The sequence below is a fragment of the Clinocottus analis genome, unplaced genomic scaffold, assembly GCF_023055335.1.
Source record: "Clinocottus analis isolate CAN_PGR_092001 unplaced genomic scaffold, fCliAna1.0.p SCAF_6, whole genome shotgun sequence".
Taxonomy (NCBI): Eukaryota; Metazoa; Chordata; class Actinopteri; order Perciformes; family Cottidae; genus Clinocottus; species Clinocottus analis.
The window spans coordinates 7,183,553-7,211,501 of record NW_027176218.1 but is presented as its reverse complement, the minus strand read 5'-3'; the positions used below and the strand labels follow the sequence as shown (position 1 = coordinate 7,211,501).

The following is a 27,949-nucleotide window of genomic DNA, read 5'->3' as shown; positions in this document are numbered from 1 at the left end:
ATATGCATTTATTCAGGGTGCCTCTGAAGTTATACAAGGCTTAATTTTAAGGACTTTCTTTCTGTCAACGTTTATTTGATTATATTTTGCAGAATGCAAGTAGATGAATACTATAGTTCAGTAAGTAATGAATGTTCGGAATTTTTAGTTGAAAAAAATAATTAGCTAAAGTTGCAAATTCAGTTGACGAATTGTTTCACCTATAAATAAATGATAATATTAGGAATGGTTCATTACACATTTCTGGAAGTAAATAAAACACAAGCACAAAAAGTAACCCAGTAATTAAAAAAAATGCATCAAATGATTTCTAGAATAAAATCTATAGCAGCAGACACATATTATGATCTGACAACTAACTATTTTTGAATCTTTAAATGGGTTGTTTTGTCCAACCAAAAGTCCAAAACCTTTGGAGGTATTGAGATTATTACCTTAAAAACAAAGAAAAGCAGACAATCCGCACAATTTGAAAGCTAAAACTATAGAGAATGTAACGTTTTTGCTGGAAAAATTATGAAAACGATTAATGAATATTTAAAAACAGTGTCCGGTTGACTCATCAATAATCAACTAAGTCTTTCAGCTCTGTTAATACAAGATAACGATTTAAAATGGTTTGCTTAGGTGACTAAATTAAGATTCAGTACATTACTCTCAACATCCTTCACGTATCTATATTCACTTCATGTGCGTGTGCTGTTGCAGTGATGATGGATGGAGGTGCACTCCTGTGTCTCCCGCTCACGGGTTAACTGTCCTTGGCTAAACTAGATATAGAGCTGAGAGATGAAGGCAGTACAGCATCCCCTCTGTCTTCTCCTGCTTGGTCCTGTTTATTGAATTAAACATCAGTACAACCGCCGTCTCTTTTTTCTCTCCCCTCATCTCGACTTAATTTGATCAGAGAATCTGCTGATGCAGTGTGTGCCCGACTCATGTGAAACCAATTTAAAGCTACACATAAAAATCTGGTGTCTCTTTTCCGCTCTCATTTTCTCTCTTTCTCTCTCACACACACACACACACACACACACACACACACACACACACACACACACACACACACACACACACACACACACACACACACACACACATAGAAATGCAGAGACCTTCTAATAATAATATTCTGCCTGTATAAATCTCAGCAGGGAAGTGTCAGATAGTTCAAAGGTTAGACAGCGAGAGCTTTAAATGGCTCAACTATAGGCAGTGATTGTGGAACAGCTATTTACAAAAATGTGTGGTTTAAAGGATTGTGCATTTATATGCACATGCATATGAATATTATGGCAACATCACCGAGGGTCATTGCTTTTGTTGCCACTGCAACGGGTCAACGGTTTTGTTGTGGATGGGACCAGCAATTCGTGGACTGAGACCAGAGATGTAACATCCTCTCATGAATACAATAACTTGACTGACTTTTGCCACTGATTACACGGACAGGTACACAACACATCCAATGCTTGACATCCAGCATCAGTAATCAGTAGCTCACACATGTGAGCTACATTTTTCAAGCGCAGCTATACGAGTCAAAAGAAGCAACATTCACATTCCCAAATGTAAACTGAAACCAGTTGCTCCTGCTGGTCTCGACACTGGTTGTGAAGAGATTCTTGTGTCGGCCACTCTTGTTACTATCCCTCCACTATGGCTCAGTAAGTAAACACATGTCCAAGGAAACTCAAGGGAATTCATTTTATAAAGGAGTCTTCAGGCAAAATAAAGTGAAATCGGACTCAAATTTTGCAGCAAAGCAATTCAGCATCATCTAGCCAGAGGTTGCGTTGGTCAATCAAATACGTGCACACTAAGAATTGTGTTTTTGCTACCTGAGAATGAGCCCTTTATATCTACACACCTAGCAGGTCCTCTTCACAGAGCCGTCCGCCATGTTTCTACTATACCAATAGTTCTCCTACACACAGTAGGAAAGTTTTAGTTGGTTGCATTCTGCAGCCTCACCAATAGATGCCGCCAAATCCTACACGCTGCACCTTCAACACAGATCGGTTGTCAGTCTCTGAACGCCACTTAAATTGCATGAGACATTGTTTAGAGAGCGGGAACAATTACACTGATGAAAAACGGTGTGATTGCGGCGTGATTGAATTTGAAGATGGACAATATATCCTTTAACATGCCATACAGCACCCAGAGATAGGGAGAATAAAGTGAAAGGAGACTGCTACTGCAGGGAGTCCTGCAGCCATGCATAGAGGACACGGAGAAACGCCACCCTGAAATAGACATCGGGACAAATGACAGAGTGAGCACTGATCCGCAGCTGTGACAGTTGGAGGCTCAGCTGGTTTATGAATTCCCAACATTCCCATTAATTACTTAAAATTCCCGTGAGTGAAACTGGGCATCACAGGAAACAGGTTCAAGTCCAACTTCAGTTTCAATTAAAGGTTGTTACTGCTGCGACGAGTGCCTGCAGAATGACGTGAACATCTGCACAACAAATTACAAAATGTTTGGCGATTGGTCTAGATTGAATCTTTAATTTAATTTTCTATTTTCTGTAATTCAAGAGCTTTTAAGCTTTTATATTTGAAAGATGGACAAAGGTATTGATTTGATATTTGCTTCATTGTAAGCAATAACTGTCTGTGAACATCCAGTCCAACTGCCATTGATCAATAACCTATTTGTAGCATGCATGTGAGAAGGGAGATGCTGTCGCTTTTGGAGAAGCATTGTCACTGTTTTTGGTTTGGAGAAAGAGCCAGACATCAAACAACATGTTTTATTCTGCCTTAAAAGTCTTTCATATAACCAGTTATGAAGACACATGATAGTGCGTTGATCTTATCTTAAAACGCTTTGGGGTTGCGTTCCAGAGTTTGATCATCGTTCTTGAAAGATTCCATACATGTACTGTTTTTACAAAATTGCTATTTCAACATTATGTTCCCATAACAACAAGATACAGGTTTGCGTTTCCCCATCTATGCCTGGCCTTTCCCACAGCCAAATTGAACTTGGCATTGCTGAGACATAAAGTCTAACCTACAGCACTTTCTCCAGCCCATTACCCGCACAGCCACGCCTCCCTACAAGAAACTCCGAGCCAGAGGAGCTTCAGGGACCCCGCTGCTGATACACAGGCCTGTGCCAACATAAACCCCAGAGGCTCGGAGCTGCTGCATCATGTGTGGAGCCCGTCCCCTCAGCAGAAAAATACCTGGACATGGTTCCTGTTGGAAGTTAAACAGACAAGTCGCCATTTAGTGGAAACCTTTTAGAGGGAATGCCACGCATGAGTGATGTATATCTGTGACAGCTGAGACTATAGCCTGTAGCAGCAGAGTGGTTTATATTAAGAGAGGCCTATACGCTGCACTCAAAGCTGTCATTCTTGATTGTTTAGCTGTGTGACAACTTTTAACTTTCGAATAATTTCTTTACTGTGACAATTTTATTTTGAAATGTTTGTCTCAGATTTTCCTGCAGGAATAGGAAGCAAGGGTGGAAAGTAAAAGAAATGCATTCCAATTTTTACTTTCCATTTATTTACCTTTGGAGCCAAATGTTCTCATAAGCAGACAAAACTCAAGCATTAAAAACCAATCTCATCATATCTAGACCAATTTTTTGTTGGGGGGGGGGGGGGGGGGGATTTTAATGCAGAAAAAAATGAATACATTTGGCAATAAAGAGTATTTATAAATCAAGGGCCATATCAACATGCTGTTTAAGCAAATAAATATAAATGTGTCACTAAGTTCCTTTAAAAACAGTCAAATGTACAAATCAAGATCAACTGACACATAAAGAGCTGACATGTCTCTGCTTGTCTGTGTCAATCACACTGATATTGATATACATATGAATCCAGCAAAAAGCTGAAGTTATAAAGGGACATACATGCATAAAATGTAATTAAATAAACTGCAGCACTCAGCAAGAAAACACAGGAAATGCAATTTAAATATGTCTAACCTCTCCTTTATTAAAAAGCCACAATATAAAACATGCCATTAATGAGTAAACAAAAGTTAGGGGTGGCAGCCAAAGTTAAAGTCATTACGTAATTATAGAAATAACTCCTATCAGCATTTCATACACATTGAGGAATAGTCTCGTTCACTAATGCCTGCAGCCAGAAAGTTGAATGAGACGCCGAGAGTGCACGTGCGCTGGGCCCAAAACAGTTCTTTGTTTTTTTTTCATTGTTTTATTCATTTATTTATTTTTTAACTGAACAATAACATTTTCAACTGGGACCTCCCGACGGCGAGAAACGCGATAGGTGCTAAAAGAGTATTACTTTTGGGAATGGGAAAAAAAAACAGCATCTTAAAATACAACTTTTTATTTTCACCGTTTGTATAATTTAATTAGTTATGTCTGAAACATGTAACCCTCCTCTTGGAGGAAGTTGGACTACATATGTGGTCAACCTTATGTTGGGCAGCAGCGACACACGAGTTGTGTCTCGAGTCATAATAAATAAGTTAATTATGACGGAAGATAAGAGAGGGAGAGAGAGAGAGAGAGAGAGAGAGAGAGAGAGAGAGAGAGAGAGAGAGAGAGAGAGCGAGAGGCGCGAGGTAAAATCTTAACATTTGGACTGAATTAATCTGCAGCGTTCAGGCCTGACAACCAACGTTAAGACACATTAAATAAATATTTCGTTTCACTGTACAATAATCAAACGCTTTCCGTTTGCGTCCGAGTTTAAATGAGAGGCGATTTCCTCGTTTATCACCTACAAGTCAACGTAATAAAGACAATTAAGGACGTGATTTGTGATAATTTCTCCAATTTCAGCATCGGCAGTCATAAAGGCTCCTTGTTTCCTATAAATAATTTGCGCTGTAATTTACGGTTTTATAGGCGCGAAAAGGGGAATTGCTGGCCCGGCTTTTTATTGTGGAAGTGCACGAAGCCAAGTATTTCAATGAGCATCATGGGCTTCACAATTAATTTCTAATTATGTCGACAATTCTCAAATTGCAGTGCTGAAAATGTGTTGCCGTGATGGACTCTAAATCTCCATCATGACAAGTGGATAAATCCCCAATGACAGACCGAAGGTTAAAGTCATTTGGTTTAATGGGTCTCTAAAACAAACGTAAACATGTATTATATTTTTAAGCTCATTATTGGTTAACATTAAGCAGTGTTTGGTCCAAATTCCCGGCTTGATCCTTCCAATTACTATTAATTCTAAAGGTCCTCTTTCTGCATGCACGAGGCAAAGCAATCACACATTTGATTTTCCTTAAACACACATGATAATAACAAAATGTGACTCCAGAGATGGAAACACCACTTTAAATGCCTTAAAGATTGATATAAAGAAATTAAAGCCATGAGGCTCGGGTCCTCCGTCATGTAACAGCAGGAATCAAAGACGTTATATTCATCCTCTAATTACATTAATGTCATGTGTGTCTCCCGCGTGTTTCCCAAAAAAGCTTTCCCCCCTTCTGAGCCTGACCTCCCATTTCCACCGGCTGCATAATAGCGCGGGCTGGAGCTCGGTGTGGGCCTATATACTTCAGATGTGTGTGGAGCCCGAAGGTCGGAGTGCGTGTGTGCGTGTGTGTGTCTGTGTGTGTGTGTCAGATACACTGTAGGATACTGAGGCGGCATCAGTTTGAGCAAGGCATTTCTCTTTACCCCGACAAACCTTCAGGGGGCTTTTAGCATTTGTTCAGTCTGCAGTCTCTGGAAAACATCTGATTCATTTTTTAACCAGTCCCAGATGCGGCAGCGTGAGAGTGTGTTTGCAAGAGCGCGTCAGTGTGAGTTTGTCAGTGCATGAGAATCCGGGGAGAATATCTGCTGTCGAGAAAGAAGGGGAGGGAAAGAAGAACCGTGTGGATTTTTTTTTTTTTTTTTTTAAATATAACTTTTTTTTTTAGGTATGAACGCAGCGTGCGTCTCATACTGCGATATGACATCGATGGATTCATATTATAGCACGTCTACTGCGCAAGGTAGGGATCACCAGGTGAACCCATTCAGGACTTTTCAGACCACTGAAACCAAATACAGCCCCACGTTCATTCCGGGTAAAGGACAGGCTTACGGAGAGAAGTCCCGGAGTCCTTTCCAGCCGGAGTGCCAGTCGCTGGATGGCGCGGAGGACAGCACCTTCAACAAGTACCAGCTCTTCATGCAGCGGCCGACCTGCAAGACTCCGCCCGAAGGCAGCAAGCTGCACCCGGACAGCGGACACAACGGGACGCTGATTCCCTGCTATGGTGAGTGCACATGAGAGGGAAACACAGCGCGACTGTATGAGCCAGTGTGTCCGGCATTGGGTTCAAGGGAAATGCACGACACGCGGGGACGTTTGCAAGTAATAATGAACATGTACTGTAGTGATTTAATAGAGAATCTAAAAGTCAGTATGAAGCGACGAGCTTAGAGGAGAAGAGGGTGAACCCACAAAGATTCCCATTAGACACACACACACACACACACACACACACACACACACACACACACACATATATATATATATATATATATATATATATATATATATATATATATATATATATATATATATATATATATATATATATATATATACACACACACACACACGCATGTATATTTCTAGAGTAAATGTATATTTAATGTAACTAGCCGTTTCATATTGTGGGAATCTGTGAGCGATGACAGTAAAAAAAACATTTGTGTGGAACATTTGTTTAGTTGCATAACTTACAACTCTTAAAAACTTTGGAAAATCGTGAACATTCGCATGAAAGTATCTAAAAGGATAATAACATTTAATAATTAAACAATACATTTGAATTGTATTCCAGGGAGAGATTAGATTTCCTACCAGCTTGCAAGATGAGCCATAATGTATTTCCTTTATAAGATATGCGTGCTAAAACAAAGAGGTGAACAAGTTATTGAAAATGTATTTTTAAAAGGATGTTTGCCCATTTGTGTACATATCTTGGATGTTTCAATCCACTTATAAGTTCACCCTGAAACCGCAACATCTCACTAATCTCACAGTAAAACTCACGTCATTCCCGAACAGTAGAAACGTCATGATGAATTATTTTCATATTCAAATAAGAACTGCGAGCATATATAGACATGAGGCACGCCCGCAAATGCAAGCACGCCTAAAGAATCAAAGACCATGCAGTAAAAATAAACTAAATATTTCAACTGCACTATTTAGCGTAGTCACGTGTTCATAGCGTGGTTTTAATTTGAGCCCGAGTGATTAATTGATGACAAATAGAATAACTGGTTCCAGAGTGAAGGGACTCCACATTTATTTAATGGAGTAGTTAAAGGCCGAGACCTCACAATTTGTCGAGTCAATGACGAATTTAGTGAGTGCGTGGACGTCCCGACAAAAGTATTCATTTTAAACAAAAGCTTTATTGCTTGTCTTCTGACAATTCGTTGTACAACTAATTTTCCGTTTAGAAAACAATTCATTTACTGGGTTTTATGAGATGTGAGGCTTAAAATAAAAAAGACAAAACCCTGTCAATGAGCAGAAGAAGTGGACTCTGTTTGACATCAGCTCCGCAGGAAAGGACCCGCAGCCTACAAAAGAATACAGAAAAATGTACTCAGCATAATAGGTTTTTATTCAATGTATTATATCCTTGAAAAACATCCGATATATATATACATTCTTGAGTAACGCCTACATATATTTCAGGGTCCAGATGTTTATCATGATGTTACAGAAGAAAACGGCTGTTATCAACGTGGCTGAAATAACCAATAAATAGACATTTTAATCGATAATTCCTGCTGGAAAAAAAGATTCAGTCTCTAAACTTAATCCCCATGAAAGAAAACAACAGGGACTGAACTTGCCAAACCCTATTAAATAAATGCTAGTTGTTCATATGAGTAAATATAAACATGAAGTGTAACAAATGAAAATGAACTGCCCTCTGCTCAGTGACAGTAAGGATTGCAGTACAAGTTATTTGTTTGTTATGCCGAGCCAACACTTTCTCAAAATACTCCCTGCAAGAAACAACTGGAGTCGCTCATAAGCTGAACTGTCACATTTTTTTCTGGAGTCTGAGAGCAATGCGTGCACACAGGTTGGATCCCCCTACACTGAGGTGAATTGATTTGGCAAGTGCATTGACAGAACCATTTAAACACCATCATTAAATGTAACTTGCCTCCCTCGAGGAGAGCTCTGCAATGTTATCGTTGAAAATGTTGCAGCCAGATGAATGCATCGTGGCTCTGGGGAGGAGGATGCTTTGGGCTCCTGCCAAAGTCTCAGGCGTCAACAGGCTTGTGTTGTTTTGTGTGGTCCTCAATGGGAGATATATTGCTCAATGCTGACGCTTTATCTCCATCATGATGACAAAGGACTTTTCAAAACCGAAGGGACTTTTCTGTGTGGCAACTGTAATACTGTTTATGAAGCAACCCAACATTTGGTCGCAATGTCATTCTGGGGATGTTGTGATCAAAACGTTAGGAAAATAATGTGTAGACAAGACATATGCTATCAATATATATCTGGTATGTTAATATTTACATTTAATAATAGGAGAAGAAAAGACAATCATGTGGATTTATATAGTGTTAATTTAAAAGATAATGGGACATATGTTTGGCATTTGGTACAAGATGTTAACACCTTTTAATAGAGAGGGCTTCCAAACTTTTTTGCAGAATATTTACTTAAAATCACTTTATTCCAATGCAACTAAGATTCATCTGTAAACAATATGAACATTTAAGAGCTTGAAAGCAATTCTAAAATGCACATTTAAATATTATCAAAAACTTCTCCGATTCATTCTTATTCATACTATTCATACATAATATGTTGTTTTGTGTGAATGAAAGTCCTATTTAGCCCCAACCGATTCCTAACGTTCATCAAAAACAAAAATGTAATTGTCTTTGGAGGAGTGTAGGAACATATTTCTGCACAGTAGTGGCTCAGGTTGGCGGGTTTGTTTCCCTGAGTGCATGTTAATCAGCGAGACTGTCCCACAGCGAGAGCAGGGATGGAGCCGTCTACCTGCTCACAGCGATGAATGAAATAAAACCCCTGGAGCTGATCGAGTGCTGAGGAATGCAGGTCAGCACTGCAGGAGAGGTCCGCATTAATCTAAAGCAGATGTGCATTACTGGCTCCTATGGTTATTATTCATACTCCCCAAACATCAGATCTCCAAAGCTTCAGAGAGTGCCTGAGATGACAAAATGGGACTGGTTTACATAACCCTATGTCAACAACACCTTGTACAAATAAGCATTGAGTCAAAAATGGATATTGAGATTGGGTAATGATTTGAGGGGCTTGAAATAAGAGGGTTTTGCCTAAACGTTTGGGAATGACTGTTTACGTGCACACTCGATGGCTTTGAGACACTTTGCATGTAGGAGTCTTCTGCTTCTTAATTGTTCATAATTTTCAGTTTTCATCCCTGATACAGATTGCAGCAACATTAACTTATTATGAAACATATACTCACTCTTTCTTTTTTGATTGGAAAGAATGTTTTTGGAGCTAAGGCTAACACCGAAAAGTGAAAGTCACTGTGTTTGAAGGCCTTGGAGTTCTGCATTGCTGATGTACAATGTGTTTGTGCCATGTCCTCTTTGTCATTTCACAAAATAACAGTTTCAAGTTAATAAAAACATGTGTAACATAAAGCTTGATCACTCTGTGCTTTCAAACAACCCCTCCTCCATTTAGCGGGATATCGAATCATCCTGTGAGATGTAAAACATTTTTCTCTGCACATGAAAACTAAAACAAGAACCCCCAAAAAAGCCCTGGCAACATTTTAAAAGCCTCCTGTCACAATACAGTACTCCGTTAGAAGATCGGGGAAGTGATGTCACAGGACATGCATGTGCTGATGACTAACACATTGTGTCAATGTTAACAATAAGCCAGAATGACACCAGTGATCGTGCCGCTGTGTGTCTGTGAACCAGAATACATTTGAATATGTCATGAGAATGCTAGCTCCAAATTCCTGGCTTGTTAAAATGTAATGACTATAAGTGTGTGAAGCAGCAGCAATATGCCTGCCATTAAATGAAGTCATTAAACTCTGAGAACTGTTGTGTTTTATGGCGCGTTACTTTTTCTCAAAAGTTAATTTATATATATATATATATATATATATATATATATATATATATATATATATATATATATATATATATATATATATATATATCTGTATTTAAAAGGGACCACGTACAGTTAAAACATAAACGTATTACCATTTGATGCACAGTACCAGATTTTAGCTATTGCTAATTTGCATCTGCAGTCCCTTAACTAACCAGGACAAACATAAAACAAGAACAAATAGTACAGGATAAAATACACTATAAAACATTATATGGGGGAAGAGGGCACAATACAAGCAATAATACAGTATATTAATAATAAGTAATAATAACTGTTAAAAGTAAATAATACAATCAATTAAAAGTCAATAAAAGAAAATGTAAGAAAATGTTAAAAGTGATACCAACCCTAATAATTTTGTTCAATGAGTACAGTGCTGACCAGACTTCAACAGATCTTTCAAAGTTTTTTTTAAAGTGTTGATGGAACCACAGCTCTTCACCACATCAGGGTGTTCCACTGATTTGTGGCTTTCACAAGGAGGATTTCCCAAATGTAGTGCTTAAAAACTCTTCTTATCACTATTCCAAAATAATAATAATAATACCAACAAATATACATATGCTTATGCTGTTGTGCAGCTTACACAACATTTCCATTTACTTGCAGCCACCTCTCTTGCAGGGGAAGATAACGCCACACAGCCTACCTGGAAATCGCACGCGGGAGAGATTAAAGAGATGCTTTGGAAATATTCACCAGCTGGTGCACATTTTGTTTTGAGGCTGGCGCTATGTCTTTTACTTTGACTTCCTTGATTCTTATCAATGGGTCAGAGTTCTTGAATAATGCAAACATTTGGCCACACAGTGCTATGGTCAAGAAAGGGACACACACTTCTTGCCTGACACGTCATGCAAAAATGAGTCAAGAAAGCCAACTGTGTGATACACTAATGATGGAAACTACTGGGCAACACAAGAGTATGATGATTACGATGGGTCCTTGATTAACAGTAGTTATTTTTCTCTTTCACGGCATGGTTTCAGAGGCGAGACTAACTTTGCTTGTTTGATGTATATTCTTTTATTAAAAGCCAGAGATGGAAAGTAACCCGAATTGCTTTTTACTGACGCTGCCTTAACAAAGCAACTTTCTTTAGCTTCTCTCCAAAGAGGCAAAAAATGCCTTTTAAAAAAATGAGATTCTAATATGATATAGACTTTATAAACTGTAAGAGAGAGAGAGGCTAACCAATCACTGAGGATTGATAATCTATAATCTCCTTTAAATTCTCCATCCTCATTTTACCATGTTTATCCCCCAACCAAAATTAACTTGTAAGATTGCAAATACAAAACACAATGACATCATTAAAAGATTAGCCTGAAAACGGATTTGATCTTGACCTTGACAGATTTAAGGTTGGTCTGTGGACTGTTGATATCAATACATGAGGTATAGGTATATTTATTACCAATAGGTATTAGGTATACATATAACTTTGTCACATGCATTTAGCTTACAAAATGAAATACTTTACCAAAATACCATTTTTATCAAGATGCTCCACAAGGTCAAGTAGAAAATGTGTAAGCTCTCACTGCATTTCTTGCATTAAAAAAAAAAAAAACATAACATTTTTGAGCTCTTTGATATGAGACAGTGACAGCCACGGCCCGAGGTATTATGACAGTAGTGAGGTCATGATTGTCAATTTATCAGGAGCTGAGGCTCAACAGAAAGATCTTTTGGTTTCCCAGGGAATCTGCATTCCTGCGTGAGCCACTGGCATAGATCTCTCCTCAGGAACATCTGGGAGCCTCCCTTCCACTGAGGAAACAACAGTCAACATCAGGTCTTAGACTGTGCTGCAGGAAATATAATACAGCCCAAAGCATGTCTGCAAAACCAGAAATGAACATACAATTAATAGCCACCAAAGCCAGTGGAATATTCAACTTTATTTGGTCCATATAAGGTGTGACGAGTGGAGAGCTATTGTGGCAGACTGCTGTTGGCATTGAGTGTTTTGAGAGAACAATTTTGAGTGCTCGGTTTAAAAGCATTCCCTTCCCTATTTAGTGTTTGGTCATTAACCCTTCCCCAGGTTACTAATTTATAGTGTTTCTTTTATTTGGCTTCACTTGACCCTCCCCGTCCCATTTCATAAAAACTGAGAGGGTGTCCTGTTGCTTTTACAACCAGTTAAATTACACTTTGATGTTTTTTCTCTGTTTTCAGCAGTGATTAAATTGCCGACCCTAGTAAAAATCTGACCTCGGCTAACTGAAGAGGTCTGCAGGTTGTTACAGCGTAAATGGCAAATTGCAGGATCAGCCGGTGATATTCAGTGCATTTACATACACGTTGATAAATACTAAAAAGAGAATAGTGAAAAACACATTCCTTTGAATGCCAAAAAAGCTGAAGCCAACGTGGTGGAATCTTGGCTTGCAAAAGAAAGTGTGTGATGGCTGTGTTCTCCAGAACAGTGTGCAGAAACACACAGCTCAGCATGCGGGAATACTGAAAGATGTTTGTGGCAAAGGACTCTGTGTTGTTAGCGTGACAGAGAAAAGAGAAATGCATTTGGAGTACCAAGACAGTTGGAACAGATTCTAGTGCTCATTGTGGTGTAATACGTCTGCTGAGAACCTTAAAGGTTCTCTATACAATATCCAGAGCATTGATATAGCAAACAACTACATGTAATGTCAAGATATCAAGATATAGTTGAGTAATATCAACCTGAGCAAAGACGCAAAGAAAATCACGCTCTGTGTGTGGTGTAATTTGAGCTTCTCCTTGGTTTGTTGACATAGCCACATGTTAGCTTGTCCCACTAGTTAGCTCATGAGTGTCGCTCTGCAATGCTCTCATACGGCGCTTATAGCTGAAGCTGTCGACACTGGCCACTTGGCTTTGTTTAGCAACAAGGCTGGAAACAGCTAGCTTGTCTCTGTCTAATGGTAACAAAATACGACGATCAGCACTTCTAAAACTCAGTAATTAATTAATGTTTTGTTGGTTTAATCTAAAACAGGGGTTATGTTCTGAACAATACCATCAAATAATGAATTGTTAGCTCCTTCTGCTAAATTTAGCCAACCAGCTGCTCAAATTAGCTTTGTGTTTAGAGTATATTCAGACATGAAAGTGGTATTGTAAAGTTTCATCTTACTCTCGGTAGGAAAGCAAATAAGTGGAATTCCTAAAACGTCAATCTATTTCATAACATGTTCTTATTAGTACTGATTCCAGAGTAAACATAGTTGATAGACATAGATCTGTATAAGACTGAGAACTTTAAACAATTTCACCCACTATCCCACCATCTTCCCATCCCCCAGCAGTACCCTTTGCCTTACAGGATATATGCTTTGCTCAGGGGCATTTTCTCTCACCGATGCAAATGCTAAGTAGGAACCTGGAGTTGACCTGCCTTACTTCTTAACATTGCAGCCATGCTCCTGCCCAGGGGCAGAAAGAAAATATTGCACATTGCTTTAGCATTAGAGGCCAGTGCAGGGGTAGTTGACGTCAGAACATCTGCCTGCGTGAAGACTGTAAGAGGGTCTGACAGGTGGGCCACAGCGATATGAGGTCATGAACTCCAGCTGGGCGAGCTGTGTTGTTCCATTAGCGTCTCTGTCGGGGCAAGTCTGAGCCAGCGAGCAGGGGAGGGCTGCTGCAGTATCGAAAGGATGACTATTGGCATCTCATTGTGGGACACGCTAGCCAAAGGCGTACTAATCCATGAAAACAAACATGCATGTTACAGACAGCCACCGCCTAGCTTCATCACTCTAAAACTATTCAGTCATCTAACTAACCACTAAAACACGTGGCCCGGAGAGTCACCAGTGCCACGAGGTGTCAACTCTCCTTCCCTCATTGGACTGGGTTTGTGAGAATGACAGGAGGCCATTACTGACATTGCCCATAACAAAAATGCAAAGTGAAGAAGAAGAAAACGCTGAAGTTAATCATTTAAACTTGATCTAACTCAGAGACAAATGTTGGACCAACCTAATGCTGTGTTGCACAAGACTTTGATTCTGTGGAAGAAACCATTATCATGTAGTTTCAGACCAATACAGTCAGAACAGGGCGCTCAAGATGCCCAGACGCAGAAAATGCAAACAGAGAGGCTGATAGAGCGCACTGTTCTCACTGGCCCGCAACTAGAGCCCTTCAGCTTATTTATTCACACAGCTGTTTGTTTATTGAAGGAGAAGGGAAAGCTTTCTTCATCTCCTAAAAGGAAACAAAAAAGCTAGCAAGCGCTGACAGGAACAGAGCGCGGTTTGTCACAAAATGGACGCTCACCAAATTGAAGGTGACAAACACAATGTTGTTTACATCTCCGGGGCAAGGCTGCGGGGCCAGCGTGGTCGTACACAAGGCCCGCCATACACGGCTTGAGACGGTGCAGGTTTTAAGTGGCTTGGGTTTCAGGTGGCGTGATTGAGAGATGCGAGGGAGAGAGCTTCAAGGGTTGTGTCACAGGTCACGCCAATGTGTAGTGACATGGCTTTCAAACAGAGAAAGACATTTCTTCTCTAGTTGCGAACAGACAGGGCCTTTGAACCGTAAAATAAAAACATTACAGAAATGACGTAAGCTTAAAGAAAAGTGATTTCATGTAGCTGTTGAAACGTGATGATGAGCAGACACACTCCCTGACTTCAACGTAAGGCACCATGGTTTATTCAGCAACATTTTAAAGAGAGTATTGCTCTGTTGAATAGTCCAATTATAGAGCTGTAACTATAATTATAGGACAATTATTGACAACATGTGGATCTATTTTTTCTGCTCTAAAATGGTCCTACAGTTGATTGTAAGAGCTTGCTTGAAATAATATAATCATGGTAAGAAAATGATTTCTATTACATGTGAAGCCACACAGACTGAAAGTTGTTTAGATTTTTCATGCTTCATATGAAAATTTGAAGAACGGCACACTTCAACCCAAACCAAAATTTCTCAAATACTTTTTTATTAGAGCCACAGTATATAACGTCTAAACTTCAAAACGTAGGTTTTATGAGTTTTTTTAGCAGGACCGTCAATCCACATGACAGCATTAAAGGGCCTCTTCAGTGATTTAATGTTGTACTTACAGCACATTGGAGAGAGATATATTGGTAAAAATGTATGCAGCAAAGGCTGAGATGTTCTGATTTAAATTTTCCAAAAACACTGGATCCTACATTTCCCGTGATGCAAATGGAAAGCGTCTTTCATTCAACCCCCAAACCTTAAAGGTGTAATGCTTTCAGTTGAAGACTTAAGGTCAAGTTGAGACATCTTTCCAAACCTTGGTCAAACTTGTCAAACTAAGTGAAACTACATGTGTAAAATTGGTGAAGTGTCCCTTTAAAAGAACATAATACGATTGATTGTAACCTTCTACACTTTCTGTGTCACTTTACAGGAAAAGACAACAGTGGCCTGACAGAGACTGAGTTGCCCCAGAGTGTCGACGCTCCCGGGATGGAAGGCAGCTACCTGAACCTGAAGGCGCCCGGCGAGAAGGGCCTTAGTGAGCGGCCTGGCTCGGACTTTTCCAGTCCTCTGGACAAAAGTGAGGTCGAGAGCAACAAAGGCAAGAAGAGACGCAATCGAACCACGTTCACCAGCTACCAGCTGGAAGAGCTGGAGAAGGTTTTCCAGAAGACACACTACCCAGATGTTTATGCCCGCGAGCAGCTGGCACTGAGGACAGACCTGACGGAGGCTCGTGTACAGGTGAGGACAGGGGATTAACGGCAGGTTACACAACAACGATTTGTTTCTGCATTGACATGAGCCAACAAGTCCGACAAACTGAACAACAAAATATATACTTTGTCCATGCCCTTCAAAACGAGAAATGTGTTCTGATATGCCAAAATCATTACAAAAACAATCCTGTGATCCAGTTTTAGTTGGTTTAAGCACAAAAACACCTTGGTTAGGTTTAGGGAAACATGGTGGTTAAAATTGCTACTTTGTTAAGGTCATGGGGGCTTTGCTGCCACGGTTACAATAACAAACATGTGGTTTATCATGATCCTGCTTAACAAATAAACTAAAAAAAACAGAGGGCTGGATTGAAACGGAAAACAAGTCTTTTTATGTGGTGGCAACATAATACGGAATTGTTATTTATTGAAATAATGGTGTCCAAGATCAGGCTCGTAGTCAGCTGTTTGAGTCAGTATTGAACCAGTATTTTGCATCTCTAAAGAACATCACTACAAGCACTTTAAAGGCTTTGTCTCTTCCCATTCTAAACATACGGCATTTTGGAAAACTTACTGAAATAACGAATGCTGTCGTCCCTTCTTGGGAGGACAGTCTGAAGAGTTGTGTTGAATGACTATAGTCATTAATGTTTGCGTGCTAATATTCACTCAGAGAGAAGACAGAGAGGGCTGGGAGAGTTAATACTGGCATGTTGACAAAGATTGTTTGGAGCAGCAGACAGCAAGGCCTATTGTTCCTCATCCCTCTTTTTGGCTGCCAGTTTTAGATCAGAGTGGGATGGGTGGGACTAAGGGAATTCTCTGCTCTTAGCTCTTACATGCTGCAGACTCTGCAGACGGGTCAAAGGCCAAGGGTTTCTCCCCAGCACTACCATGTTCAAACTTCTTCACCGCACAACTCTTGAAGCGAGGGCGGAAAAACACATGGAGAGAAAAAGGAGTCATCAAAGCTGTTTAGCTAGGATATAAAAAAACACTTTGAGATGCCAGTTTCAATTTCCACGCGTGGTCCGAGACATAGTCAGGGACAGAGAACCTGGTCTGGTCCTTGTGGTGGTACAGTAAAATAAGTACATTCATGTTGCGTTCACACAGACCCATCTATTCCCCAGATGAATATAATTAACTTCCTCATCTGACAGCCACACAGCAGACTCTGTTGAGTCACTGTGAGGTTTGACCCATACTTCTAAAATCAGACCCTAAATATGTACGCAATCAAGACTAAACCCCACAATTTCATCTGAAGGTCTGTCAAGACAAAGACCAGGGATATCCAATTGTTGAATACCAAGGGGCACTCGGAGCTTGGCAACCAATTGGAGAAGCCTTTTCATCTCCGGAACAACAGCCATTGAAATCTAGAGTACAGATGTTTTCTTCCAAAATGCCAATGTCAGGGTCCTACAGTTTCTTCCCCAGTTTGACGATGAACGTCTTCATAAGGTTGGGTTGTTTTTCTTAATCACATCTGTGACTTCTGCTGCCACTAGTTTATTTAGTACAATTAGCTCTCAACCTCAGGCTCGAACTGCACCACACTGCCTATTTTTCATGGAGAGGGAGGCCGTGTGAGTGACTGCTGAGGCAGTCCATCAATCGCAGTGGTCCTGGATGACAGAGATGAGGTGAGACGGCTGGACTTCAAAGCCTGCTTTTGGAGTTGTGCACTCTGCCCTCCCTCTCTCCCTCTTCCTCTCTCTCTGCCTGCTGGCTCTGGAGCATAAATAAAGCTCTTTAATGGCTCTGTAAGCTGCCTTTTGCTGTCAACGTCTTTAGCAATTACTGTATCACCGCCAAGCACTTTGAGCTTCAAGAGCTCTGAGCCACCTTCCTTGTAGAGTCTGCTATATAAAATAAAGAAGAGTAATACGTGTTTTCAGTCAGTAAATATCATCCTTTTGGGCATCATATAGGAAAATGGGTCATTATGAGAAATATATTTAAAAATCTTTGTATTAATTGAAATTCTGCTTGAACAAAAGCATCATAGCTTTCCTTTCTAACGAACTTAGAAGCTGGGGATTAAGAGACGTGGAACCGCAAAGGACACATCTGACTTCACAATGTTGCCGAATGATCTCCCTGCCAAACTATTTGGCTTGGGTCTCATTCCTTCTGCTGTTCAAAGGCAAAGCTAGAGCAAACCCTCTGTGAAACATGACACACTCAGGACCCAAAAACCAAGACAAGGGGGTCTATATGTGCTCGTATATTGTTTTTGTGTGTTTTTTAAGTCTCCAGTAAGTGTGTAAGTGTCCAGGATAAAAGATTGCATTTGTTTATGACTGACTTTGAATTTTGCGTATCATGGTATGTAAATGCATGCGTTTACTGAGTTTGTGTACGCTTCATCCACTGCTGTAGTCTGCACGCCTCCAAAAGGTCAGAGTGGTTAACTGCGGAAAGCCGAGGGCTTAGGCGTCAGGAAATTAAACATGAAATGAAAACAAGCTCCAGTTTGAACATTCTCCCATCTCACTTTCCAATATCCCCACTTCCCCTCGCTGACTTAAAAGGGAGGAGGGAGGAGAACGACAAGGAGAGAGGGTTTGGCAGTGGGGGGAGAGAGGGGCTGATGTGGGAGAGAAGAGGCTGGGCTTTAACGGGGGGTGGGGTCAAGTTTGGCGATCTTGATCCATCACAATTAAGATGACAGCTCGGTAAGAGATAACACTATGTATTTTAAAAAGGAACTTTAAAATACGATGTTAGAATACCAACATTAACCTCAGCCCCAGAGTGTGTGCCTCTCATGTATTACCTTTATGTCCTAGTCGTAGAGCGAAGCATCACATTTTATTTCAAATAATTAAGTATTTCCAAAATCCTAAAATACTGTTGGATGTTGTTAATGAAAATGTACTTCACCAGCTACACAATAAAAAATATTTTACCCGTTTCCAGAAGCTATAACTGTATTTCCTAATCAAGGAAGTAGGAAATGACATGTTTTTGCTCAAGAAAAATAGTGGCTCGTTATTTTTTTGGAAAATATAGGATATTGGAAAGAAAGATCAATAAAAACCAAAATAATAAAATGTTAACATTTTTGTTCAGGTTGCACAATTTGAGTGAAGCTACTATCTTTGCTTGGATTAGTAAAAGAGGTTCAACTTGAGTAATAAGTTTAAAATCTTTATATTTTTTCATCCAGATGGTTAGAGGAGATTCCTTATCCTCTAACACATGAAACCGTTTCACGACTTTCTAGAAACTAAAACTAGAACTAATTGTACTGATGAGCGAGTTTTACACTCACCAGTCTCATCAGGTCCTCTAAATTGAGGATTATATTTGGAAACCTGTGATATTGTGAGCTCAAATAACCACCAAAGAACCAAAGGAAAGACATGACAAACCTAAAACAATAATAGATCTCAAATCCTCAGGGATGAGCATAACATAGACTCTGAGCCCTCCTCCAAACATATGATATAATTCAAAGGGCAACAACTCCTCACCTTGACATCGGGGTTTAGCCACAACCTCAGATATCAGTTTACCACTTTGTGAGCGTGAGCTGTCCTCTAACCTCACCGGCTGACCCGAGGAATGTCGGAGTCACACGACATTTCTTTACGTCACCTTCTCGCAAACACACAGTGAACGGCTATATGTACCACAAGAGGCCATGTATGGTCTTCTGTTTTAAATGATGTCAGAACAATTACATGTGCATGTTACAGTGCTTATCTTGTCTTATCTCATTTGATAAAAATCCACTCCTGCCCTAAAAGAAAAACTTAGTATGGGGAATAATGTTTGCTCATGTTTGTCACTAAACTCCATTGTGTTTGAGTTAAAAGAGAAGTGGGGAGAGAGGGACATGGTAGGGGGGATTTGAGGAGGTTGACTGAGGGGAAATTGCATGTCAGGGACTGTGACAACCACAAGCTGATTGGTCTGGGAATCAACCCACAATCCAAGTTCAAACCCTCATGTCAAGGCAGGATTGCTCTCTTTTCTCTTTGAAGAAGTTTCACTTTCCCTCTTGGGAGGAGAAGATGCAGACAACCAACAAATAAACACGAGAAGAAAAGCAGTACCCCCCCTTTGCTCCTCTATTCCCTTGCATAGAGATGGGAGAAAACTTTGTTAAAAAAAAAGTGTAGCAAAAGTTTACAACGGAACAGATCATGTATTTCATTGCAGCTCTAGACCAGCAGACATGTTCGGCCTTACATCAGTTTGGAGGCTGCTTAGGTGTCCAATTAGATAATATTTTACCAATTATAAAGCAATGTAACTTAAAGCAGAAAAGAAACAAAATAAATGGCTTGTGCCAAGGAATCCATTGTCTACACGGTGGTTATACAATATAAATATCTAGGAGCTGTTTTATCCAATAATGTTCATCTTTATTCACTTGTCAAGTCAATTTTGTTCATGCAGTCATAAGAGTTTGATTTACAATCTGTACAACATTAGTACAACAGTTATAAATACTCAGAACCTCGATTGGGTCAATGAAAAACTCCCCCAAAGAACTTTAAAATGGAAATAAGAGGAGGAACTCTCAAAAGTAGTAACAGAGGACAAATCATTCTTCCAGGAAAGACAGACATACAATATATGTCTTGAATACAGAGAAGTGACCAAAGAAGTTATACCAAGACTGTAGAATAACATTTCAGGAAATGTCTCTCAGGATACAATTTTTACTGTTTTCCACCCTTGAGCCCGGCTTTCCTCCAGTGCCTTCCACAGCTAAAAGAAGTAGGCTTAGCATGCAGTTGGTCTGTCAGCAGGTAATGAAAGAACAACCTACTTCTTATACAGCATCCAATACTTAATGATCCCAAAAATGGGCAAAGAAAGGCATATACTTGGTCAAAAGTTGAACTTTGGTTTCATGGAATATACAGAGGGATTCCCCACTGTATCCTGTGGTGCTGACATGTGGGGGAGAGCACACCTCTCCCAGAGTGATTTATGAATGGCTACAGACCCAGATGTGGATCTGTCGACGCTGGCAGCCTGAAGGGAGGCAGACGCCTGTGTATCAAAGGGAGGAGCTGATTCGTGCAGCACCAGGGGAGACTCAAAATGTTCACATCAATAGCTCCGTGTGGACGGCACTTTAAAGACACGTCAAGTCTTAAAACCTGGGCCTGCACTTTCATGTGCTGCAGAATTTATTTGCTGCACTATCTTCATTTTATGTAGTTCAGTTTCGGGAAAGGATGGCTTAGCTTTTGCAAAAAAGAAAAAAAGGTTGTTTGAGTTTGCACGGGATATGAGATCAATGAGAGCTTTCTCGTAGATTCAACTTTTGTTTCGTAGTGGCTGGTCTGTTTTTTCCTGATGGGTTGTTTTCTTTGCAGGTGTGGTTTCAGAATCGCAGAGCCAAGTGGAGGAAGAGGGAGCGTTACGGCCAGATGCAGCAGGTCCGGACACATTTCTCTACTGCTTACGAGCTGCCTCTACTAACTCGGCCTGAGAACTATGCACAGGTAAATGAACCGAAGTGGTAGCCAGCTCACTGAATAAGCACAGGTATTCATGATCTGAGAGAAAGATTTGAGTCAATAATACGAGCAAAGTTTATTAAAACTCACAATACATTATTTCTCTGGGCATTTTAGGGCAGCAGAAACAAGTTGTACATAACATTAACATATCACCTTTCAAGTTGATGTAATTACAAGTCCAATGTAATGTTCAATCTCTTTAAGCTCTTTTTTGGTCTCGACCACCTTCTTAGAGAAATATCAGTCCCTTTAGCGTGTGAAGATTTTATTGTGTTCACACCGGGTAGCATCTTACTGTGTCTTTCTGTCTGTTTGGTGCTGAGCAGGTAGTGTACAGGTAGTGTGTTAAAAAAAAAACAGCTGACTTCTGCAGCTAACAACAATGAGAGCTGTAAAGTAAACCAAAACAGTTCAGTCGTGGGCTGGGCAGCTGAACAACAAACTGAAACTAGCAATATGGCTCTGCAAAGGGGATCGCTGCAGATTCATGGAATGTTTTTTGTAGGTGCATCGCGACAAGTGACTCCTTACACATTTTCATTGGATTTTGTTTTGTACAAAAACATTAATTTCAGCCACTTTAACTCATAATTCCTGCTTTTCTCCTTTCAGATCCAGAACCCTTCGTGGATCGGGAGCAGCAGTGGTGCATCTCCAGTGCCGGGCTGCGTTGTGCCTTGTGACTCCGTCTCCTCCTGCATGCCGCCTCACCCTCACGGTCCTGGAGGCATCTCTGATTTCCTGGGCGTGCCCAGTCCAGGGAGCAGCCACATGGGACAGACACACATGGGCAGCCTCTTCGGCGGTCCCGGGATGGGCGGGGGAATCAATGGCTACGATCTTAACCTTGATCCAGACCGCAAGTCTTCCAGCATAGCCGCGCTGCGTATGAAGGCCAAGGAACACAGTGCAGCCATCTCTTGGGCTACATGAGGTTTCTGCCCAGTACCACCCTGCGCCCTCATGGCCCTCTTCTCTGGAGCAGCCATAAGCAAGCTGAGCAGCTGTGGGGGAGGAGGGGGTCTTCCTGAGAGCACTAACGATAACACAGGTCAAACGAACAGGCAGAGACTGTGGAGATAACAGAGGCCACTGCAACGGCCAACGCAACCAAGATTACAACTGTGACTGTGACAATCAGCAGATGCTGAAAGTGAGAGAAATACAGAGGTGTGACTCGGAAGAAGATGTTACTGAGACATTGTGTTTATTCTTGATTCCTTGATCTCTCAGGTCTCATTGAAATATGGGTTTAGTCCCAAATAAACTGGGTATCATACATCATGGTGATAGTTTTCAGTAAGAAAAGCAATAAAATAAATATGACTTACAAATCACTATCATATAATGAAGGAGTGCAGTGCCAAAGCCAACAATAGCATACAGTATTTGATTTACAGAGGTAAGCTTGATTCACATTATTTACTTCCCATAGCTTATTTTGTATACCACCCGTTCTGCTCCACTCATTGTGTTTGTCTTACTTTAGACTTGTATCTCATACTGTACATGAGTTCGAGTACAAATCTGAGTACAGAGTTGTTTTTTTTCATGTCAGTTGCCATTGCAAACTGTCCTTTTAGACACAATAATTGGTTAGAAAAGAAAACAGCCTGGGGTGCTTAGTTTATGTCCCTGCAAAGACGGACAGACTTTGAATGCAATAAGTGAACAGAGTCTAATTGAGTGAGAGCAGACATGGCCTGCGCCAATTTATTCTGGGAGGAGGGCAGGCATTGGATTGGCAGCAATTTCAAACCAACGTGTCATTTCCTCCCCCAGGGCTGCCTCCACAGGTTCCCCTGCTAGGCTTAGGCCTCAGGTTACAGGAAACTCCGTCTCCACTGGCAGACAAGGCCTGGCAACGCACAGCAGCAGCCTTCAACACCAACTTGCCACGCCAGCTTTAATCAGCAACCAACAGGAATAAACACACTTAGTTAGCATTAAAGTGAGCCGTCCTGCCCCGTGAACACCGTAGCGCATCACAGCGCACACGGTTAGGCCGCCGTGCACACAATGTCCCACACGCTGTAACAATCAATTCACCATGAGACGTGGGCTCAGCAAAGGTGCTCTGGGATTTGTAGCTCGCTCTCAGCATCCGTCACATGCCAGAAACTGCCGGCCAAATCAGTGGCCCCAATCGTCTCGAAGAGCATTCTGTATTGTTTAGGTAATGTGATGACTTTGGAGCTGGACGATAGGAATGTGGTGAACATGTCCAGTGATTGCAGGAGTGTCTCTGTGTGTTACCCCGTCGGAATAAGCTTGTCACCAGAGCTGGGCTGCAAGCTAAGGGTAGAGACAGGCTTCGTTAGACTTCTGGCTGATCTCTCTATGACACCCGCTGGGCTACATATCCGTTTTCTTTCCCCGAGGAGGATGATGGCAGAAGATTCTGTTTCTGCTCCTCGAAGCTAGTCGATCATTAACATGCGAGTGCCTACTGCAGCCTCCTGCTTGAGAGTGGGAATTCAGCTAATGACTATTTCCAGTTCCGATTAATTTTATCGATTTGTTGATTGATTGTTTGGTCTACGAAATGCCAGAATTTCTTTTTTAATTGCAATTGCAATCTAAGAAAACTCCGAAATGGCATCTTCAAATGATTTGTTTAGTTGGCCCAAACCTTAACATATTCAGTTTACTACCATAAGATAAAGAACGGCAGCAAGTCTAAACCAGAGAATGTTTGTCATTTGTGCTAAAAAATGATTCAAAAATATTATGAATATTGTTGTGGTTGGATTTTCTGTTAATCCATCGCTGCAGCTTTACAATTCCTCCGTTAACTTGCAGAAAGAAATGAAGAGCTTTCCTTTTTTTCATAGGAAGGAAAAAAAACTGTCCTAATATCAAACAGTGACAAAAATAAATTGTTGTTAACTCCAAATCAATCATTTTCCTGTCAACAGCGAGTAAATGAGGTGACAACATGACACAAGTGTTCATGCTGTTAATATATTCTACACAGAGGTTTTATTGGCAGGACATTAACAAATATCATCAAATGAGAAGACAAAGGCCTCATAAACTGAGCTATGAATTTATTCAATACAGAGAGAGATTTTGAATTAGTATAGACTTTTTTTGATGTAAGGACAAAAAATTCCAAACATTATTGTCAAAAGATAAAAACAAGATGTGGTCAAAAATAACTTATTGCGTGACTGAATTCCTACTTTGAGTTGTTTCCTCGCTGGTGTCCCCTGTAGCTCCACTCCTCTGCAGCTCCGTCCATGTTGATACTACTGAAATGAAGCAATTTAAATTCATAGTTATGTCGTATTGCGTGAATGTGAACAATATAAATTGTATTGTTCTTTTGCTTGTACATTTGTTTTGCTTATTTGTCAAATAATGGACCTCCATCGAAGTATTACAGTAACATTGCCTAGAAATGTAAAAATGTGTTGTTCTGAAGAGTTGCTCTGGACTTTTACCGAGGTTGAAATTGCTTTCTAATTTTCTTATAGCTTTAAGCAGCTTTTTATCTATTAATCAAGTATTTCTACTTCTGATTGTGATTTTATATAATGTGTTATTGCAATAAGTTATTGCACTTATAGTGTTGGAGAAGTAATCTTTAATTATTATTTTCGACTTCCACTAGGACGGTCTCTTCGTTAAGCCAGAGGCGTGTGGTTCAGTGTCCCAACACTCAAGAACTGTCTTTTAAACCCGTCCATATTTAGCACCATGACAGCGTCACTGACATCTGTTTAAGGTGCCTGACATTTGTTTGTACAGAAGTAACTTGGTGTTTTTGTTGATGATGATATTGAAGTGATTTTGAAATAAATAAATCTCCAACGGTTGAATGTTTTTCTTTTTCAAAGGCCATAGGATATTTATTTGTCACATGCTGAACATATTTCTACATTGTGCATTGTGAAGTGCTTTGTTGCCCTCTTTACTGTACTAAACTATATATAAATTAGGGCTAACGTCGCCAACAGAAGGTTTCAAATTTTTCCACAAAGGATCACACAAAAGTATCTCTTTCTATCTTATGTTTAAAACATCTTTGCTGAGAAGTTTCTTGGAAATAAGTTATACAGCTTGAAGAAAAACATAAAAAACAACAAATCAACTCAAGAAGTCTTAGTTGACTAATACTACATTTAAAATGACCGATTAGATGGCTAATAAATTTGGAGGGGGTAATCCTCATACAAATACAATATATACAACAAGAAAAACTATATAATGAAAACTATCTACAACAGAGATAACATAATATGTGCACATATTACTTATAGAGCATATTGAGAGGGATGCAGGGGGTAGTAGATGTGACAATAGCACCAGAAGTCTGTCCGGAGTCTATTATCTGCTACAGCTAATATTTGATGCTAAATCTAATGTCGCTAGTTGGGTTGTTTGCTTTTTTTGTCAGGCATTTGAAAATCTAATTTAATCAAACCACACAAACACAGTCTTGTAAAGCAAACTACGTCACACTCCCCATGATGCACCCTAACTTTACTGCATAGTGAGTAAACTGATATTTCAGACACTTATGAATCATTGTTTCCACACACTCAAATAAAATGTTTGGGGGTAAACGTAGTGCACTAAAAAGTAAATATGGAGTATAACCGTGAAAGAATACTTACTTTAACACAAGTTTCTACCACGGTTTGTCATTTTTACAGTTCACTTTTTGATTTGATGAGACAAACAAGATATAAAGTGTAAATTAGTGTCGATAACTTTGGACGGAGACATGGAGGCTAGCCTCTGCCATCTGTTTCCAGTCTCTTTATGCTACGTTAAGCTAACTGGTTGCCAGTTGAAGCTTTACATTTACCAGACAGATATGATAGTGATATCACTCTTCTCATAACTCTTGACAAAAATGTGAACGACTTGACATGAAGTCAAACTTTTCCTTTATTACATAAACTGTTGTGTATGCTCCAAGCCAAGTTCACCCTCAAAGAATATCATACAGAAGTACTGTCACTGCGAGGAATCCCCGATGAGGTCTCCAAACTACACTTTGTCATGAAAACACACACATATGTCAAAAACAGCCTGCGTGAGACAGGATTTTTTTGTTCAAGCCGTACGTGGAAGATTTCTTCTAGTCGTGCTTGTTGATTTATAGCCTACCTTTATAGTTACCTTCAGGTACAGCCACAACTTTGGTCCATTTTGAAAAAGCAATGCGGTACAGTTCTCCTCAAAATTGTCTGTAGCTCCTGGACCCGTCCAGATATTCAGAAAGCTAATTATCAGGGTTGTAACTAGATGCATCAGTGTCCTTGAACAATTTACACATAACGCTGCGAGCGCCGAGCAAACACTGATTTGCTTCAGATTTGGGGCTTTTGGTGGGGATCTCCAAATACTGAAATGGCAAATTGAAAATCAGAGCTAAAGTTGTGAGCTAAGCACAAGAGAACAAGGGAAAACGTTTACAAGCAAAGTAAGAAGTATGTCGACAGTTATCCACATGCTGATGTGTAACGACAAAAAAATAGTCGGCATCAGTAAACTATCGATATACTAAATTTAACATTGACGCAAGGTGATTGTGTGTGTGTGTGTGTGTGTGTGTGTGTGTGTGTGTGTGTGTGTGTGCATGTGTGTGTGGGCAGGGAGGGGGGGTTGAAGGTGGTTGATATTTGATCCCATTCTTTTTCTCGCATCAGCAGCTTCCAGATGGGATGCTCTGGCCGAGCCATTAGGCCCAGAGTTAAGCCTAATAGTTTGAATGGGCCTTAAATATCTCCAGGTGGTCTTTGGCTAACGGAGTAGTTTTGGCCGAGCGAGAGAAAGCTGTCATACAATACAGTATGCAACATCGTTTCACACAGATGTTCTTTGTTTTTGCAAGGCGAGCTCAATCATGCAACAAAACAGTCCTCAGAAAAAAAACATTTCTAATCACTTCAAAACATCTTTCCTACACAACAAAAACTGTCTGTAATCAATCCACCCTTTATTCTAAACTTTGAGCCGAATATCATCCACAAAAGGCACAACAATTTAGGAAAAGCACGTAAGACAAAGGGAAGGCACAGCCAGGAAACTAGAAGAAGATAACCCTTGCCAATTCGCATCTTGCCATTGCTGTGGTCTTTACCCTGAGAAGAATGTTGGAGCGCTCCCATTTCTGCTCTCTCCCAGCAACAATAGCTGTCTTTTCCACAGTTGTGAAAGAGTTTAACTGGAGCACTGTGATTGCACGAGAATGGGAAAACTCAAAAGAAGACTGCTGTCACCCAGTAAAGCCTCCAGCTCCAGTTGAGGAACTGGAGATCATCAATAGGACAGCAATGGAAATGGAATGAATAGCAGAGGAGCTGTTCAGCCGAGGCTTGTACTTGTCGAATCAAATACTCATCACGCAATAGCCTTTTCCTCTTTCATGTCTTTTGTGATGCTTAGAATACTGGTAACAATAAACCTAAAGAAGTATTTCGCCCACAAAATGATCATTTTGAAATCAATTACTCACACTGTGGTATTTCACCGTTGAGGGTATGCAAAGAAAACAAATATTCACAAAACTGAGAAAAGTCTTTATGAATTTAAGCGGAGGATGCATTTAATAATAGCAAATCTATATCAGAACATCAGTTTACGAACTCTAGCACAATTTGAGTAGTATTATCCGTGTC

General features: G+C 40.2%; 1 protein-coding gene across 1 annotated transcript; it reads left to right on the top strand.

The window, feature by feature from the left end:
- Nucleotides 1-5,890: 5,890 nt before the first annotated feature.
- Nucleotides 5,891-22,554, top strand: alx4b (ALX homeobox 4b). Its single transcript, XM_068603550.1, has 4 exons — nt 5,891-6,230; nt 13,616-13,626; nt 21,180-21,296; nt 21,927-22,554. Exons 1-4 carry the CDS (start codon nt 5,891-5,893, stop codon nt 22,245-22,247), a joined length of 789 nt encoding a protein of 262 aa, XP_068459651.1. The 3' UTR covers nt 22,248-22,554.
- Nucleotides 22,555-27,949: the final 5,395 nt, after the last annotated feature.

What these genes read in the sequence shown, in the direction of transcription:
- alx4b (XM_068603550.1), top strand. Translation starts at nt 5,891, where the DNA reads ATGAACGCAGCGTGCGTCTCATACTGCGATATGACATCGATGGATTCA. An exon ending in GGCCTGAGAACTATGCACAG is followed by an intron (nt 21,297 to 21,926) that starts GTAAATGAACCG and finishes TTCTCCTTTCAG; the next exon opens with ATCCAGAACCCTTCGTGGAT.